This window comes from Pongo pygmaeus, chromosome 15, assembly GCF_028885625.2.
Source record: "Pongo pygmaeus isolate AG05252 chromosome 15, NHGRI_mPonPyg2-v2.0_pri, whole genome shotgun sequence".
NCBI classification, from domain to species: Eukaryota; Metazoa; Chordata; class Mammalia; order Primates; family Hominidae; genus Pongo; species Pongo pygmaeus.
Window position 1 is genome coordinate 69,588,092 of NC_072388.2, and position 20,378 is coordinate 69,608,469.

The 20,378-nt window shown below is 44.9% G+C and overlaps 1 protein-coding gene across 1 annotated transcript in view; it reads left to right on the forward strand.

Moving 5' to 3' along the window:
- The window catches only part of TTC9 (tetratricopeptide repeat domain 9), a 33,399-nt gene extending 13,713 nt beyond the window's left edge, over positions 1-19,686 (forward strand). Inside the window, exons 2-3 of the mRNA XM_054449517.2 lie at positions 11,937-12,119; positions 15,457-19,686. Of these exons, the coding sequence (XP_054305492.1) occupies positions 11,937-12,119; positions 15,457-15,536 (263 nt within the window). The 3' untranslated portion in view covers positions 15,537-19,686. The remainder of the gene's footprint in view (positions 1-11,936; positions 12,120-15,456) is intronic.
- The last annotated feature ends 692 nt before the right edge of the window (positions 19,687-20,378 follow it).

The window sequence follows — 20,378 nt, forward strand, 5'->3', positions numbered from 1 at the left end:
TCCCAGTGTATTTAGGAAACAAGGGGTTGTTCTCACGTGGGCTGGGGCCACTGCAGGGACCTCCTGTCTTTTCTCCCCTCCCCTCCCACAGGATGCTGCTCACTCTGTTTGCATGACAACCAAGGGGCCACTCGACTTCCAGTTGCTGCTACTTCCTTTTCACATTCCACGGCGCCATTACACCCAGATGTATAATTTCACTAGACTTTACTGAAGGTTATGGGATACAGAAGGAGTTTACATCTCAAAAATTGAATATTAGAAATTCTTCCTCCTAAAACTCATTTGGCCATCAGACCACCAGGAATTTCGAATGGACTACTCATGTTTTTTGGCAGGTTCCAGCTCCCCGCCATGCTGCTTGGACTCTTTCTCCCCTCCAGCTCCTCTCAGCTTCTTAGGTTTCCCCACTCTCAGATTCCCTTCATTTCATATACAAAGCAGTCTGGGCATCTTTTCATCTACATGCATGCCTACTACTGACCTCTAAGCTTCACCTTCCCCACCTGAAGCAGTTGATGAAGCCAGTCTCCTCCAAAAAGATAATTTCTTCCCTTAAACTCTGCTATAGATATTACAAATTCTTCACCCATACAGAAGGAGCATAACTTTTAAAAGAAAAAATAATTCTTCACCCTGATACACACACACACACACACACACATTTATTTTTCACAACATTCAGGTTTATACTGTACAAACTTTAGCAACCTTCATTTTTTTCCACCAGTGTTTTCATTGAAAATATTTTTCAATGTTCCACAGCATGATTGTAATGGCTGTGTCATGTTCCATTGTACCAATGTCCCATTATTTATTTAACTAATCTACTGATGGATACTTAGGTTATTTCCAGCATTCTGTGATTACAGCACAATGCTGCCACAGACGTGCTCTGTCCGCTATACATGTGCCTGTTAATTATCCTATACCCAGACACATCTGAGGACATGAGGGAAGGATGGTGGGAGAGGCAATAGGAACAGGGAACATGTCTCTGGGGAAGGAGAGGGCATTGAAATGGGGGAGACATTCTTTAATGTCCAAAAAGAGAACAGGCTAGAACTTTGGCTTCTAAGGTCTTCCCATTCTGGCTTAGAGTTTCTGCCAATGAACGTGACGTGTGTACTTGGCCAGAGCTGAGAAGGAAAAGATAATATGGGGCGATGGGTTTCTTCTGAATATTTCTGGGAATATACTCATCTTCACATTCCAAATGGCCAATCTGGTCACTCCAAAGTCCCGCTTCCAGACTGAGGAAGGGGTGTTAATGAAGATTCCAGCAAACAACAGCTCTGTCCTACCAACTTTTCACTACTGCCTTCTCCCTCTCTGTCTACTACACCAAAGTCAAGAGTGAGAGTAAGGGGCCATAGGTGGGATAACTTCTAAGTGTTCTGCCATAGCACCCAGATTGGTGCCAAAGGGCTGAGCTGACCTTAAGCTTTGGCATTACAACTCCCTTGGGCAGATTCCAATATGCTTTAAAGGACTGTCAATGTAAGCTTTCAGCTTACATGATTTTATACTGACTTTCCGTGTAGTTCTTTCACCTGCCGCTTTGACAGCTATTTTTGCCAACAGAGAGTAATTAAAAAGAATATAAACTCCTTGAAGATATCAATATCTCTTGAATGCTTTCCATATTCCTTATGAAGCCCTGGGCACAGGCCATGATGAGTGAATCCTTATTGACTAAGTTTACTAAGAGTGCCTACCCGAAATTGTGTAGTGATGATGCGTGGGAAGCAGCAGCTCTGGTAGTGATCCCAAAGGTGGGGCATCCATGTGAAGAATCAGAGGGATTAAAGGGAGCAGCTTGGTTATGATGAAAAGGAGAGATCTCCAAAGACAGTGTTGCTAAAACAAAGAAAACAAAAGACACACTTGACAGTGTTTGTTTGAATCTAGTGCGAGCACATACTAGAATGGAAAAGTGGAAGGTCAGAAATTAATGTGAATGGAATCAAAGGAGATTTAGCCCCTTAGATAAAGCCAAACAGCTCCTGGCAGTAGAAATAGCAGCAGCAGTAGTGGGAGACTCTCTGGGCAGCAGGCAGGAGAAACAGGTATTGGAGTGAACAAAGAAACAGCTACTTGTGGGCCGGACGCAGTGGCTCACGCCTGTAATCCCAGCACTTTGGTAGGCCGAGGCAGGCAGATCACCTGAGGTCAGGAGTTCGAGACCAGCCTGGCAAACATGGTGAAACCCCATCTCTACTAAAAATACAAAAATTAGCCAGGCCTGGTGGCAGGCGCCTGTAATCCCAGCTACTTGGGAGGCTGAGGCAGGAGAATCGCTTGAACCCAGGAGGCAGAGGTTGCAGTGAGCCGAGATGGTGCCACTGCACTCCAGCTTGGGCGACAGAGCAAGACTCCATCTCAAACAAACAAACAAACAAAGAAACAGCCACTTGGAGGGTGCTAACTCTCTGAGCCAGACTTCTCAGTCCTCAGACTTGATAAAGACCTTCGGAGATCAACCAGTCCGGGTTTCCACCATTACCACCAGCTCTGTTGGATTGGAATCAATATGGGATTTGGGGTTAAGTAACACTAGCTCTTTCCCCATAAGAGCTGAGTGGGCTCAGCAGGTCACTTAACTTCCCCAAGCCTCAGCTCCTGGAAGCAGAGCTAATAATAGCTATTTCCCGGAGTCTCCATGAAGGTTAAATGAGTTGTAAAACACCGTATATATGTTAGGTCTTGCTGCCAATTGAGCATAACCACTGTGGTAGGTGCTGTGTGAGAATTTAAAGATGTTCTGGAGATGCTTGTCTGAAAGAGCAAGGGAGACGCATTTCATAAATAACTGTAATAATCCTGATTTGAGAATGTGGCTATGAAAAATAATTTTATTCTTTGTAAAACTAAAGGGCACATTTGATGATTGTACCTGTAGATCTGACTCATTAGAGAGACCCCCTAACAGGTTCTGCAAAGCATTACCATTAGGAAGGATGTGCTATAATTCACAGATATTTAAAAAATAATAATTTCTTAGCAAGTTAGAAATAGAGCAAAATTGCCTGATCTCAGTTAAAAGCATCTACAAAAAAAACTGAAGCCAACATCATAGTTTATGACAAGAAATGGAATTCTTTCTCTTATGATCCAGGAATTGCACTCTTGAGCTCTTATCTTAGAGAAATAAAAGCTATACTTGACTGTTCCTATCAACTTTATTCATAATAATCAAATACTGGAAACAGCGTAGATATCTTTCAACAGATGAATGGGTAAACAAACTGTAGTACCATGGAATACTACAGAGCAATTAAAAAAGGATGAACTATTGGTGCATGCAACAACTTGGATGCATTGCAAGGAAATTATGCTGAGTGTAAAAAGCGCCTTCCAAAGGATTTCATGCTATGTGATTCCATTTATATAATATTTTCAAAATGACAAAATTTTAAAAGTAGAGAACAGGATAGCAGTTGTCAGGGGTTAAAGAGGAAGTGGTGGGACAGGAAAGAGATGATAGAGGAACCTACACATGATAAAATTGTATATAACTAAACACACACACACACACACACACACACACACAGACTGAGTACAAGTAAAGCTAGGGAAACCTGAATAAGATCTGTGGATTCTATCAGTGTCAATATCATAGCCAATATGTTGTACTATCATTTTACAAGATATTAGCGCTAAGGGAAAATGGGTAAAGGGTATGGGAGGTCTCTTTGTAGTATTTCTTACAACGGTAGGTGAATCTACGATTATCACAATAAAAGTTTCAAGTAAAAAATAATAATCGGGGGTTAGTTTTGCAAGCACTAGCTAAGCAAAGATAGGTGTTGTTTCAGGAAGAAACCAGAAACGTGTCATGTCAGCCCTGTTAGGATAACAGTAGACTCTGAATGGAATTGGAGATGCTGGTGGTTTTAGAACTTAGGAAAAAAAGCAGCCGCAGCAGGAGGAGGGGAAACTTTGCAGCTGGTTTTGTTTGCTTGTTATTTGTTTTTCTCTCTGAATATAAAGGAACTAGTGGGAGAGAAGGTTCTGGAGGGTTTGAATAAAGTGAGAACAGTTTGGCACAATTAGGGTCTCACACTTAAGCCCTGCAGGAAGCAGTACCCATGCCTCAAATATGTCTAATGAAGGAATTGAGTTAGAATCATTACAGGCAGGTAAGCATCCTAGGAGGGCAGTGTGTGTGATGGTTAAAAGCACAGTCTCAGGTGCCAGATGACCTAAATTCAAATCCTGGCTCTGACACTAGCATTGTGACTTTGGGCAAGTGACTTGACTTCCTAGGGCCTCCATTTTCCTATCTGAAAAAAATGGGCAAAATACTAGAAGCTAGAATAGATTGCTGTCAAGATTAAATGAGTTAATGCTCAGAGCAGTGCCTGGCCTATTCATGCTAAATAAAGATGACCTGCTCTTCCTCTTATTCCGTTTCTGGGAGGATGGATGGATACTGTCCACTGGTGCAGGGCCAGATTCTCCTGAGTGCATCATGCAGCACCTCATCCTTCTGCTCCTTTTCCCCATCTCCTTGGCCAGGGTTCTTATTCTCGAGGGGAATATTTCAAATCGCTAACAAGAGAAGTATCCAAATGTCACAAGTTGACAGCATAACAGAGAACAATTATTTGCGCACATGTGCAGATTTCCAGCTCTAGGACTTGGCCATCTGACACCTGTCTGCCCTTGTGGGTAGTGGGTGAAAATCTACTTTAGATTATCTACTTTAGATAGAAAATCTACTTTAAATTACGCTGTAGCTTTGTGTATGTACCACATATTGTATATAGGACTCAAGATGGAAATTTTCTCCGATTCATGTACACATTGCTGGGCAAACCATATTTGATAAGTGGCTTTCTAAAGAACTAGTATTTATGAGAATCCAATTTTGTCCCAGCACTGTGAGAAGCATATAATGTGCATTAATTATCTCATTTCATCATCATAAGCGTTCCCACAAAGTTCCTATTTAACACGGGAAGAATAAGACCCAGGGTGATCATATAACTCACCCTCGGGCCTGTGCTAGTGAGTGGCAGAGCTCAGATTCCAGCTCAAGACTGTATCTCTAGACACAGCATTAGTCTTCAGCCAGGGCACCCAGAGCTGGTACAATACTATTTGCCTATTTGGTTTGGTTAGGATCTATACCAGTCATTCAGTATTCTTAATATCACCTCTGTCCAGATCCCAAACTTCTTCCACTTTACTACTATGCCATTGCTTTTTGAAATAAATTTGAAAGCAAATCAAATAATTTGGCAAACTTTTGGGAAAATTTTCCCCCAGGAATGCAATGGCCACTTCCTGGGCCCATCTCACAAAGCAGTGACTAGCAAGGTATATTAGTTTCCTAAGGCTGTAATATCACATACTGGGTGGCTTAAAATAACAGAAATTCATTGTCTTGTCATTCTAGAGGCTAGAAGTGAAACATCAAGGTGTCAGCAGGGTTGGTTCCCTCTGAGGGCTGTGAGGAAGAATCTGTTCCAGGCCTGTCTCCTAACTTCTAGTAGCCTCAGGCACTCACTGGCTTTGTAGAAGGCCGTCTTCCTAGATTTTATTGCATCATCTTTCCACTCTGTGTATCTGTCTCTGTGTCCAAATTTCTCCTTTTTATAAGGACACTAGTCAAATTGGATTAGAGCCCATTCTAATTATTTCATTTTAACGTGATCATCTCTGCAAAGACCCTATCTCCAAATAAAGTGACATTCTTAGGTACTGAGGGTGAGGACTGTAACATATCCTGTACAAATGGATACAGTGCAACCCCAAACAGTGAGGCAGCCTTGTAGAGTGGGTTCTTACTCCTCGCTCCTGGCCCCAGATGGGTCTGGTCTTCCTTCCATTTAGCCCATGTTTCCCTTCTGTTCAGCAGGTAAAAGCAAACTATAGTGAGTCAGCTATAAGAAGAAAACCAGTGATTGCATGAACTTGTTCTTCCTTTCATCTGGTTTCCCTTTTTCTCATGCCAGTGGGTGGCATTTTGCCCTGCATGCACCAGGAAACACAAAAACAAAACAGGTGCCAGAGTGAGGAGAACTCGACATGCTTTAGCCTGAGGTCTCAGTGTGGTTGCTGTGGGGAACATCACACTTAGGATTTTCTGTCTGTGTGCATGAGTGTCCCGGGGGCTCTTTGAGTAGCTGATTCTCTATTTGCTAAACATGACCCCTTTGTGGGCCTCAGAAGGCCTGCCAATTCTTTTCATAAGATCACACCCTAACCGCCTAAGGCTGGCAGTGGAGGAATCTGTACTTGGGAGGGGTGGTTGGAGATTTGCAGCTTCAATTCTTGTCCCCCAGATTTGCCTTTCTCTTGTAAGTTCACTGGCCCCCTCTGCTATCACCCTGTTTGGCTCAAGGAAGGCTGTTTCTCCTCTAGCACTTCTTCCCACGCCTTGATAGAGGCTTGTCTTCATTCTCCACAATTTGGCTGATTCCAGGCCACTGCATTTATTCAGCCTTTTCAGAAGACCCAAAGGCCAGAAAGTTAATAATACTTCTTTCAATGGAGCCTCTAGATATGCTTGTCTGAAAGCTCAGGCCCTTTGCCATGCATCTCCCACCCTGTACCTCTTCTGCTGCCAAGTGACTACATCTTTGAATCCAAGTATATCCAGAGTCCAGGCCAGGCTCCCTTGCCAGTCAGTCCAAAACCTACCTTTCCAACTCAACAGCCTCCTCTGCTCACGATGACTAATGGTGGAGATGTTTACTCCCTTCAGGGAAGGTCTCACCCCAGTGCCATGACTTGGGCACCACATCAGAACATAATCCAATCTCTATGCCAAAAAAAAAAAAAAAATCCACACAGCAGGAATCTAATTGTTGTCTTACAGAAGCCCTCTTGATCACTGCTTTACCAGTTCTGATTGTCCTCCCCAATAAAAGATACCTGACCTTGATTAATAGGGAGAAAGGAAATCCTTTTGAAGAGGAGCCAGTGAAACAATTTTGTCCTTCTATTAAGTGGCAAACATTTGTATTTACAGGCTATTAGATCTGAAAGGACGGTAGAGATCATTTAGTGAAATTTAGGTCCCTCATTTTGCGGATGCCCAGAAAGGGAAAGTAATTTTCATAATGTTGGCTAGTGGCAAAGATGGGACTAGAATCCAGCTCTTATGATTCCTAGTTCAGTGCTCTTTAAAATATCAATGCATGCCAAATGGCAGAGTGTAGAGACTGTGACATGATAATCCTTAATTCAAACAGAGACCAGGTCACCACAACATGAAGAAACACTTCTCAACAATCAGGAAATCCAAAATGACAATAAAGATCTCCCGGATGAATGGCTCTACCTCGCAAGTGTGGACAGCAGAGGGAAAATATTGCAGAAATTCCCTGCTGCTGGTCACCTCTGCCTCCTGGATGCCACTTACATTGATCCATTTTTCCTGCTTATCAGCCTCCACTCTGGTCACCTGAGTCACCATCATTTCATCATCCAAATTCACTCTTGCCTCACAATGAAGTCCCAGATCCTCTACGTGGACCAGAAGGGTCTCTGTGTCATGGTTTCTTTCTTTTTCAGCTTCACCTTTTTCAGCCTTCCCTCTGGTTCTCTGCTCCAACCTGGCATGCATGGCTTCCCAAACTTTCTCAAATAGGCCATTCCCCTCTCACTCTCTCTGTTTCTCAGCTCTGCCTTGAAAAGTCACAATTTCGCCCAGATCAGTGATTCCCAAACATGGGTGATTTTACCACCACCCCACCACCCAGGGAATACTTGGCAATTTCCAGAGACATTTTTTGGTTGTCACAAGTGGCATGTAGTGAGAAGAGGCTAGGGGAGCTGCTAAGCATCCTGCAAGGCTCAAGACATCCTCATGTAACAAAAAATCATCTAGTCCAAAATGTCAATAGTGCTGAGGCTGAGAAATACCCAATCTTTAGATCCCAGCTAAAATGCTACTTCTTCCAAGAAGACCTCCCATCATACTTTAGATCAAGGTAAGGCCCCTCCTGCCTGGGTACACTCCTTCTCTACCTTTGTCCTTCATAGCAGTTAGCCCACATGTGAATATTTGAGATAACATGACCTCTGCCCTCCCTGCCCATCTGTTAGCCCCAGGTGGGTGGGGGGGTGGGTGTCAGCTCATCACCTGATCCCACTGCCCCGCCCAGTGCCCAGCAGTTAGGCATCAATTTTTGCTTGTTAGCTTTGGAACACAGCAGAAGGGATTTTCCACAGATGACCTCTCTTTCTCCCCAGGGGCTGTGTGGGTTTCCGATGGCTTCAAATACAGCCCCACAGACACCCCAGAGGTCAAGTGCACAGTCTTGGAAGCCTGACGGAAGTGGGCTGATATCCTAATTCTACCACCTTCCAGCCGGGTGACCTTCAGCAAGTTACTTCATTTCTCTGGAACTCAGTTTCATCATCTGTGAAAGAAGGATAAAAATAGAACCTGTTTCATGGAGTTGATATGAGGATTAAAAGACACAGTGTATGTGAAGTATTTAGCACCTCTGACACCAGAGAAGGGATTAATAACCATGAGGAAGACACACTGTGGGGCGATGCCACTTATCCTGAGGTCCACTGCAACCCCGGGTCCTGGCTAATGGCTACAGGGATGGGGAAGGAGCAATCAGGAGGCAGCCAGTCCACCTCTTCTTAACTTCCTCAGCCCTCACATGTGCCTGCTGTCATCCCATCTTACCTATCCCATGGGCTTATTAGATGTACCAGTAGCCACCCACCCAAAGCAGAGAGGTGCCTAAAAATCACCTGCAGGTAGCGCTGGGGCCAGCCTCCAGCCTGGCTCTCACCCCCTCCACCCCTGGATTCCCTTAAGAGTCCTGGCCTGGGCCAGGTGCAGTGGCTCAATCCTGTAATCCCAGCACTTTGGGAGGCTGAGGCGGGCAGATCACCAGAGGTCAGGAGTTCAAGACCAGCCTGACCAATATGGTGAAACCCCGTCTCTATTAAAACTACAAAAATTAGCTGTGCATGATGGCGGGCACCTGTAGTAGTCCCAGCTACTTGGGAGGCCAAGACAGGAGAATTGCTTGAACCCAGGAGGCAGAGGTTGCAGTGAGCCGAGATCGCACCACTGCACTCCAGCCTAGGCAATACAGCGTGACTCCATTTCAAAAAAAAAAAAAAAAGAGTCCTGGCCTAGCACCCCAACTTCTTATCCAGATTCTACCTCTTGGCCCAGCCATTTCTCCATCTTTCTGGGCCCTGCCTGTGGTGTCAGCTGAGGCTCCACACCCTATAACCAGCCTAGCCCTGCCTCCCCTGCCTCCCGCCAGGTCTGAACCCTGGTCCACAGCCAGCTATGCCAGTTCCCACCGGATCTGCAGGGGAACCAGAAATATTTTTACCAAATAAGTGCCAGAAATTGATTGCTGTGGTTCCTTTAACCCTTTGTGGGAAGGGGGAGGCTTCCCCATTTCCAGGCCTCTTTGCTCCCCCTCCCCCTGTCACCACCATTTTATGCATTCAAAAACTGTTCTGTTTTTGTTTTTGTTTGTTTGTTTGTTTGTTTGTTTTAAAAAAGGTCCTTTTCCTAGACTGCCAGGGTCAGCAAACAGAAGTGTCTGTTCGAAGAGGGAGGGCTGAACGGGAAGAGGGCTGCTAGGCCCGGTCAGAGAGGACTTCAGGCAAGGAGCGTGGAAGCTGTGGACAGGACAGCTTTTAGCTCTGGGAGCAGGTGCTGGAGCCAAGTCGCACACAGGTAGCAGTCAGTGAGGTTCGCATCCAGGAACCTTTTTACAGAAACCCCTCTCTCTGTCTGTACAGCTGTATAAGCACCAGCACAGGCTCCGACAACATGCGGGTGAGGAAGAGGACAGAAGGGCCTAAGACCCCACCATGGAGGGAGAGGGAGGAGAGGGGAGGGGGGCTTGTAGCATCAGCTTATCAGAAGGACCCCCTGGTGCACCAGAAGATTGTAGTCCTGGGTGAACAAGAGCTGCCCTCGGGGGTTAGCAGCCTGTTGCTTCTGTTGACTTGGCTTTCTGCCCTGCAGCCAGTGAAACCTGGCAGGTCAGTTTCTAGATCTGGGCTGATTCTCTTTCACTTCCTGGTTCTCATACCTTCATCTTGACAGTCTGTGTATTTCTCCTCATTCTGTGAAAGAATGGAGTTTTTTGGTCCTAAATGCTCAAAGAAAAGTCTGGTCTCTTAAAAAATCTCAGCAATTCTGATACCTGGGAAGTTATTTAAGGGGTCAGGATGACTGACGTTAGACCCCTGAAGATTGAAATCAATGACTTGTCTCTATCCTGAGGTGTCTTCTGTCAGTGTGGAAAAGTCTGGGCACAAAGAAGGAACAGAGCATCAGCATTCTCCCCCAGCCACCCAGCCACGCTGTGAACAGAAGCACTAGTTTTTCTCCCTAAGTCTCTGTTTTTATTTGCTTTGAAGAAGTAGACAGGTGCCTTTTTCCTGTCTCTTTTTTTATATTCCCTCCAAAGTATACAACATACTTTGCCATTGGTCAATGCCTACTAGATATTTGAGTGGTTAAATGGAGGCGAGGTGGCTCAGCAGGGTTGGGATTAGAGGGAGGTGCCTAGGGCACGAAATTTCAATCATTCTTCAAGGCCATTTAGTCATCCTCCAGGCGTGTCATCACTCTAGTCCCAGCCATGTGGCTCCCTGTGGCTCAGGGCTGGTAAGAGAAAGCTCAAAAGGACATGGTTTACTCAAAGATGGCTGTTCGTGGGATGGGGAAGCTCTCCACCATGAGACCTGCCTGCCATAGCTTCCTCTTGCCTGGGACACCTAGGTCTGTCATGTCCAGACATGTGGCTTGTATGAGCTGGTCACTAGCCTACCAGAAAGCCCCCTCTCTCAGGAACTGCAGAGACAAATATATATGAAAGGGAACTTGAGGGAATTCAGAGGCAGATGCTACTGGTACAAGACTAAAAAGAATTCTAAGAATGTTAACTAACATTTTTTTCATGCTTGCTCTGTGCCAAGCCCACATTAAGTGCTTTATGGCCATTATTTTATATAATCCCTCCAACAACTAGATTAGGAAGGACTTGGATTCTGGAGCCAGACAGCTTCGGTTTAAATCCCATCTTTGCCTCTTTCACATTGTATGGCCTTGGGAAATTTCTTGAGCTCTCTGGGCCTCAGCTTCCTCACCTATAAAATTGAAACAATAATACCCACATCGGAGTATTCTGAGGATTATATCAGTAATACATGTAAAACAATGAGACCAGCATCTGTACAAGGTAAGCACTCAACAAATATTGGCCATGATGGTGATGATCATGACAAAGATGATGATGAAGATGATGATGATTGCCTCTGGTAGCTTATTCCTAAGGCTGCCTATAACAAAGTCCCACAAACTGGGTGACTTGAGATAACAGAAATGTATGGTCTCACAGTTTCAGGGGCTAGGAGTCAAGATCAAGGTGCTGGTGGGTTGTTATTCTGAAGGATGTGAGGAAGAATCTGTTCCATGCCTCTCTGCAAGGTTCTGGTAGCCTCAGGCATTCCTTGGCTTATGGATGGCTATCTTCTCCCCTTGTTTTATCACGTCATCTTTCCTCTGTGTGTGTCTGTCTTTGTGTTCATATTTCCCCTTTTTATAAGGATACCAGTCACACTGGATTAGGCCCTACTCTAATGACCTCAACTTGATCACCTCTGTAAAGACCCTGTCTCCAAATAAGGTCACATTCTTGGGTACTGCAGGTTAGGACTTCAACATATCTTTTGGTGGTGGAAGGGTGGGCATAATTCAACCCATAACACAAGGTTATGTGACTTGCTCAAGGCTTGTTAACATGGCTTGTTAGTGATGAAACTGGTCATGGAGCCCAGGATTATTGGAAGACAAATCTCAAGACCTAAACCCCAGTGGAAAACCCCAACCCTGCTAAACCTCTGGAGAGAAGGAACTCAAGGGAGACATGCAGAGCTGGCCACTGTTGTGCTGATGGCATTTTCTCTCCCTTCCTCCATAGCCTGCCTGCTCCAGGCTGAGCTGGTAAACTATGAACGAGTCAAGGAATATTGCCTCAAAGTCTTGAAAAAGGAAGGGGAGAACTTCAAGGCCCTTTACCGGTCTGGTGTGGCCTTCTACCACCTTGGGGACTATGACAAAGCACTCTACTACCTGAAAGAAGCAAGGACCCAACAACCAACAGGTAAGGCGGAAATAGCTGTTTTCTTACTTCCTCCCTGCTCTGGTGGCTCCTGGGATCTTCTCATTTCAGCAGTTTTCTTGGCTAGGAGGGCCAGGCAGGGACAGAGATGGCAAAGTTAGGGATCAGCTATATATGAAAAGACCTAAGTAAGAGGAACACACAGCCCATGCATTTGCCTAGGGTTTGAGTTCCAGGGAGCACGGGCACCTCTTCTCTTCAAATAGAGTATAGAATTCCTCATCTTTTTCAACTCAGAATCCAGCTCTCTTCACTTATCCAACAAATATATATATATTGAATTCATACTATGTGCCAAGATTTGTGCTGAGCACCAAGGGAATCGATGAAAAGACACTATCCCTACCCACAAGGAGCTCACGTCTGGTTGATGACACAGAATACAAACAGGCAAATTTGATGCTAAGCCCAGCACCTTTCAGGAAGCATGCTCTGACTTCTCCAGTCAGATCCTATTCCTTAGGACATGTGTTATCTATACCATTCACTTAGATCATATCCACCAGTCATTCATTCATTCATTCCACAGATATTTATTGAGGGGGTACAATGTTGCTAGGTATATAGTAGTGAACTAAAGAAAGTTGTTGCCTTCAAAGAGCTTATATTATAATGGCTCACTGTCTATTGTAAGTGGGAAAAAAAGTGTGGAGAGGGGACAGAACCCAGGGAGGACCTCTCTACCAAGGGATGGCTAGAAGTCCACCAGTAAACAAGCAAACAGATAGTAAACAAATGAAATATTTAGTAGTAATAAACGCTATGAAGAAAATAAAGCAGAATAAAGAGATCAAGAGTAAATGGGGGCGCTGGGCGTGGTGGCTCATACCTGTAATTCCAGCACTTTGGGAACCCAAGGCAGGTGGATCGCTTGAGCTCAGAAGTTCAAGACCAGTCTGAGCAACATGGTGAAACCCCATCTCTACTAAAAATACAAAAATTAGCTGGGTGTGGTGGCGGGCATCTGTAATCCCAACTACTTGGGAGGCTGAGGCAGAAGGATCACCTAAGCCTGGAAGGCGGGGGCTACAGTGAGCCAAGATGGCACCACTGCACTCCAGCCCGGGCGACAGAGCAAGACCTTGTCTAAAAAAAAAAAAAAAAAGAGTAAGGCTGGGCGCGGTGGCTCATGCCTGTAATCCCAGCACTTTGGGAGGCCGAGGTGGGTGGATCAGGAGGTCAAGAGATCAAGACCGTCCTGGCTAACACGGTGAAACCCTGTCTCTACTAAAAATACAAAAAGTTATCTGGGCGTGGTGGCATGCGCTTGTAGTCCCAGCTACTCAGGAGGCTGAGGCAGAAGAATCACTTGAACCCAGGAGGCGGGGGTTGCAGTGAGCCGAGATTGCACCACTGCACTCCAGCCTGGGCGACAGAGCGAGACTCTGTCTCAAAAAAAATAAAAAAGTAAAGGGGGGGAGCTATTTTAGACCAAGTGGTCAGAAAGAGCCTCTCTGAGGAAGTAACATTTAAACAACTTTGACTTGATGTTGCTATTGTTGTTGTTTATATGGTTAATTTTTCTTTTTTTCAGACAGAGTCTTGCTCTGTCGCCCAGGCTGGAATGCAGTGGTGCGATATCAGCTCACTACGACCTCCGCCTCTTGGGCTCAAATGATCCTCCCACCTCAGCGTCCCCAATAGCTGGGACTACAGGCATGCACCACCATGCCTGGCTAATGTTTTTTATTTTTTGTATAGACGAAGTCTTGCTATGTTGCCAGGGCTGGTCTTGAACTCCTGGGCTCAAGCAATCCTTCTGCCTTGGCCTCCTAAAGTGCTGGGATTACAGGCATGAGCCACCACACTCAGCTTTTTTTTTTTTTTTTTTTTTTTTTTAAACGCAACCTTCCTTTCAAAAGTCTTTAAAGAACTTTAGAATCAAGTTACAAATGTCCAAATGTATACTTTTTTTATCTTTTTAACACCTTCTTGTTGATTTATTTTCCGTACATAAATTGTGTTCCACCAACTGTAAGCAGCTTGAAGACTAAGCATTGGACTCATTCAACAGAATTTTCTGGAGCACTGCTATCTGCCAGCACTGTTCTGGAGGATACGCCTGGCATTTTTTAGCATGATATAGTATTCAATTCTACTTCCAGAAGTAACTATTCCAGGCAGCCCTGTCACTCTTATGTTTGGGCGTGTGTGGAACTTAGCAGTTTTTCCATGTCATGCCCTCCTCACTAATAACAGGAACTGGGAAGAAATACCCCAGTTTTGGTGAGGTGGTCATCTGACCCTGCTTATAATGACAAAAATAAGACAATGAAGCAAAGTCATTTTAAAATCTTCAAGCTTAAAAAAAATTACATTAGACTAATATTTATTGATCATTGTTTTAAGCACTTTTAGACTTACCTATTTTGGGCTTCAGAGCAATTTCATGAGGCAGGTATTACGGTCCTCAGGAGAGACAGGCTTTGCAGCCAGACACACCATTTACTATGTGTCTCCTTGGCATCTGACTCAATCTCTCTAGGTCCCTATTCCATTTTGTCACAGTGAGGAGAAGGATACATACCTTGCGGGATTGTAGTGAGGATTAAATGAGATCATGAAGGTTAGAAATCTGGCACAAGGTTGGCATTCAAAAATGGAGCTTGTTGGCTGGGCGCGGTGGCTGGCTCACGCCTGTGATCCCAGCATTTTGGGAGGCCAAGGCGGGCAGATCACCTGAAGTCAGGAGTTCGAAACGAGCCTGGCCAATATGATGAAACCCCGTCTCTACTAAAAATACAAGAATTAGCTGGGCGCAGTGGGATGCGTCTGTAATCCCAGCTACTCAGGAGGCTGAGGCAGGAGAATTGCTTGAACTTGAGAGGTGGAGTTTGCAGCAAACCAAGATTGCACCACTACACTCCAGCCTGGACGACAGGGCAAGGCTCCATCTCAAAAAACAAACAAACAAAAATAGAGGTTGTTTCTTGCAGATGGTACAGGAGGCTCAGAGAAGTTGGCAACTTGCCTGATGTTAAACTCCAACTGGGGTCTCACTAAACTAACTGCGCCAGCTGGGAAACCACTGGGATATGCTGCTGCATAGAAAGAGGGAGGGAAATTCTCTCTCCTCTCCCACCCATTCTCTCTCATGTCCCCTGGGTCATGCCAACCTGTCCACATTTGCTAACGGGAGGCAGTGAAGGAGAGGGCCGACATCTAGTTGCCCTCTCAGCCACCATGGATAGGCAGAAGGGACCTTGGTTGAGTGAGCCTGGCCTGTTGGATGTCTGCAGACACAGCCTTTGCTAATTCCATGTAAATGTGATAGTTGCCCTCACCTGGTGTTCCCTAAGGTTTATTTCTCTCCTCACAGACACCAACGTGATTCGGTATATCCAGCTGACAGAGATGAAGCTCAGCCGATGCTCCCAGAGAGAGAAAGAAGCCATGTAACCAGGAAGCAGCTCCAGAGCTGCGCCCATGCCTGACCGGGGACTTCCAGGCATCCCCTGGCGGGGAGCCCCGTCCTGGGTTCTGTCCCTTTCTCCCCACTTCTTCTGGCTCCTCGTTTTTCCTCCTGTTGCACCCCAACTCTTTGTCTCCTCCCAGTGTGAAAAGAAGGAGAGATGCAAATTTGGAATCCAGTAGGTCGCCCAGACAGTGGAGACATCCTCTCCTCTAGCAGGTCAGCAACTGAGAGGGGCCCGACTTCTGCTGGGACAGCTGGAGAGGAGTCTCACGGGCTGGGATGCTGTTGTGGCTTTGACTTTGGCCAGTGCTTCTGACAGAGGCGGAGCCTGGCAGGTGTACCAGCCCACAGGCAGCAGGCACACAGCCCATGGGCTGGATCCTTCCACACCTTCCTGACAGACCAGAACCAGAGCATCTCGAGGCAACTGTTAGAAATCCAGGGACAAGACAAACAGCAGAAGCGCTGGTGAAGCCGACATAGAGACTGTCAATGTGTACACTGGAGTTCCCACCCCCCACCCCCCCACCCGTCACCTTAGCCCCTGCCTCCTTCCCCCACTCGTTGTCTTGGCTTGTGCTTTCTCCTCTCCCCGTCGGGGATCCGAGACTCTGCCAGGATTCACATGCCACTGAAGCCCACTCAGTGCCCTCTGGTGACCACACATACCATTCCCCCGGACTCCCACCCAGAAGGCAGCTGTGACCGCAGAAGGGCAGGATGAAGTGGGCCAAGGTTTGGGACAGGGTGACTGTGTAGGTGACAGGGAGGGAAAGATGACAGCCAGGGGAAAGAGCATCGTATAGGCTAGGGGATTGAACTGTGGACTGATTCAGTGTAAATAAAAATAAATTAACAGGTAGTAGTTCCTGTCAGTTCTGTTGGAAGCAGCCCACTCCCTCACTTTTACTCCTTCCTCCAACCCTCAATCAGAGCTACTTACAGCCAGGCAGGATGGGGCTTCCCCCAAAGCAATTGGCCATTTGTCCAGTGGCAGACAATGGTGGCTGCAGCCTTTGTGCTTTTAAGAGTGGGCTGGGATTGTGGAGACTGCCCAGGGGCTTGGCTTTGTCAGAACTTGTACAATCTTCTTTTGATGAAATTATCTGAACTCAACATCTAGCACATAGAATGTGTTCAACAAATACTTGTTGAATGAATAAATTATGACTGCAGACTGGCTCTCCTGCCTTAAACTAATTTCATCCTAGCCTAGTCTCCTGATGTCTGTGCTCGTTATGCTATGCCATGTTGCTTCAGTCAAACAAGAAACACTTACTGAGGGCGTATTGTTTGCCCATCATTGTGCAGTATGCTGTGGGACATGGGATGTAGTCTCAGTCTTCAAGGAAATGGAAGGGTTAAGAAATGCATATGAGATTATTACCAATGACACCTTTAATTTATATGATGCTTTAAAATTATCAGAGCACTTTCATGTATTTTTCATGTGACTAGTGAAAAAGACAATGTTGTACAAAATTAAAATATATACAGATGCAATAATGTGAATAGTTAGGATTTATTAAATGCATTATCTTCAGATCTTTACATGTATAATCTCATTTCTTTCATGCAGTTACTCTGGGATACTGTTCCCGTTTGATGGGTAAGAATATTGAAAACCAGAAAAATTAATTATCCCAAGGTTGCATGGCCTTTAGTGGCATAGTTAGGATTTGAACCAAGCCTGCCTGACTCCAGAGCTCTGGTTAGTATCTATGCTATACTTAGTTGCCTCTCTATAAGTATAATATTGGGCAATTATAACCATTTGAGAACAGGACAATATGTATTAACCTGAAGAGTGTTCATGATGTCAGTGATAGTACATGGCCTCCTTAGGTATTTACTCAAGGGCCCAAAAAGACCAGAGGCCAGAATCCCTAGTAGTCAGAGCAGTGACAGGTCAGAAAAAGGCAGCTGAGGTCCAATAGTTATGTCTGTGTATTGCTCATTCTACTTACTGATGGAGCCAGCATGTATCCCAACAACTCACCTAGCATTCATCACCCATCCCCAGCATTGGGAAAGGGTCACAATTAAGACCGAAAGGAAGCACAAAGTTAAATATGGGTTAATTATATAAGCAGATGCCCCACCACGGCAGGATCCAATCACAGCTGAGGGGCCCAGAAGAGAGCAGCGTAAGTTATATTCACATAGTTCCCCAAAGGCTTTCAACGGGGGCTACAGGAAGGTGCTAGAAATAATGAGGGGCCTGCCGTTACCTAGAGCTCACTCTCTGGAGAAGAGGAAAAGGAAGAAGCTGTTTCAGCTGCCACATTCTCCCCAATCCCTACTATATTATGCTGTCTTTCCTCTTCCTCCTAGCTGGCTTTACATGACCCTAACCCAAAACTACCCTATGGCCCCACATGGGTATGTGTTCAAACCCCCCGACCCCCACCCCCCACCCCCATTCCCAAGCCTCCAATTTAGAACATTTGTGATTTGGCAGATAGTTTGTTAGGATCTGAAAGATGAAGAGAAGGGCAGAGGTCACCCGGAGAATGAGTTCAAACTGCCAGGGTCTTCCCTTGGTCTTTATGCGTCAGGAAGGACTCCGAGTAATTATTCCCCATGCAGAGCCAGGAGAGAGGTCTTGTTTACATGAGTGTGCTGGGGCACGGCTGGACAATTGAGGATATGATTGTAGCCATCCCATGTAGAAAGATCAAAAACCAGAACGAAATGAGGACAGCCTCTCAGAACCTCATAGAACAAGCGTCCAGGTCATCTGCTTGTTTGGTGACTTAGATATATACAGGCTTATTGGAACTTCATTCACTGTGACCTGAAGTTAAATAATCCCAAAGAAAAAAAGCTACCTGGGGTATTGGTTGATGTTTGGGGTGATAGGGCTGAATTTTCTGTGCATTTGTCCAACAAAGCCTTTAGAGCACAAAACCAGGTTCATTCTCCCTACCAAATCTTCAGCTTCCTTCTCCTCATCCCTCCCCAAAACAAGAACTGTGATTTAATTCCATACGTTGTGGATGTCACTGCTGACCTGTATAGCTGGAGTACTAATCAGGCATCTGACCTACACTGTCATCCCCTGCCTGGACTTTTGCGATGGACTCTTTGGGGGAAAAACTAACGCTTTTTAATTATTGTGAAAGCATCATGTGTGTATTGTAGAAGTTTTAGGAAAAAAAGGACAAGATCCAATCCATAAGCTTATCACTCAAGACAAATGTGTATTCTTTTGAATATACCTTTTAGTTCTTTTTGGTGTAAATGTACACACGCACACGCACAGTTGTGGGTTTTTTAAAACAAAAACTGGATACACTGGATATACTGTTTAATAACTTTTCAAATGTGTATATTTTAGAATATGTAATACTACACAGATACAAAATTTAAAAAGTACAAACTGCTCTGTAGTCGGAAGCAAATCTCCTACCCCGTCTGCCAGCATCTAGTTTCCCTCTAATTTATTTTGCATCCTAGTGGAGATGCTTACACATTTTCAAACATATGTATATATTCTTTTATCACACACAAATGGCAGCATATTGGACACTTTTTGTTTTTTGCTCCTTCTGTTCCTTCACGTAATAATATCACGAACATTTTCTGCATATCAAACTTTCTCAACAGCATCTTCATTATATGGATGGACCCTTTTTTTATCATCAATCCCCAAATAGTGATTATTTCATTTGTTCCCAATCTTTATTGTAAATAGTGTTGCAACTGACATTCTTGTAGCTAAATTTTGCACATGTCTATAATGATTTCCTTAGGATAAACTCCAAGAAGAGACTTGCTTGGCTATTTTTAAGAATTTTGATACATGTTGCCAACCACCCTCCAGAGAGTTTGTACCAAAACACTCTCCTATTTGGAGCCTAGAGAGTACCCTGTTTCCTGCACCCTAACACTAGGTATCATCACTTATCAAATCTTTACCAATTTGATAGCTGGGATAATAGTATGTCAATGTTATTTTAACTTTCTTTGATTCTTCGCGAATAACATTTTCATATGCTTATTGACCATTTGTACTTCTTTCTTTGTGAATTTTCTATTTATTTGATATTGGTATGTTTATTATCAATTTGTAATTTTATTAAGAATATTATTTTTGTCAAGAAATGCTGCAAATATGCTTTCCAAGTGCTTTGCTTTCAAATTTTGTTTATGGTGCTTTTTGACATACATAAATTCTTAATTCTGCAATTAATTCGTTCCTCTGTTGCCAGCTTCTCCTGCCTACAGTTCATTCTCTTATTTCTATCAGAGTGACCCTTCCAAAACACAGTTTGACCATGTCACTTCACAACTTCAGCACTTTGGGAGGCCAAGGTGGGTGGATCATGAGGTCAGGAGTTCAAGACCAGCCTGGCCAAGATGGTGAAACCCCATCTCTTCTAAAAATGCAAAAAAAAATTAGCTGGATGCGGTGGCAGGCACCTGTAATCCCAGCTACCCAGGAGGCTGAGGCAGGAGAATCACTTGAACCTGGGAGTCAGAGGTTGCAGTGAGCCGAGATCACGCCACTCCACTCCAGCCTGGGCAACACAGTGAGACTCTGTCTCAGGAAAAAAAAAATCTTTAGTGGCGCCTCATCACTTTTAGGATAAAGTCCAAACTCCTTAACAACACACACGGTCTTTCATATTTTGTCTCCACTGATCTTTCCAGCCTTACTTCCTGGTCCTCTTCCCAAAGTATCCTACATTCCACTGCTGCGCAGCTTCCTGTGCCGCCCTGAACCATTGTGCTGGGTCTCTGGGCCTTTCCACGCTATTCCTTCCCTCTGCCTCATTGGCTATTCCTTAGCCCTTCAGTCCTCTCTGCCTTGCTAACTCCTA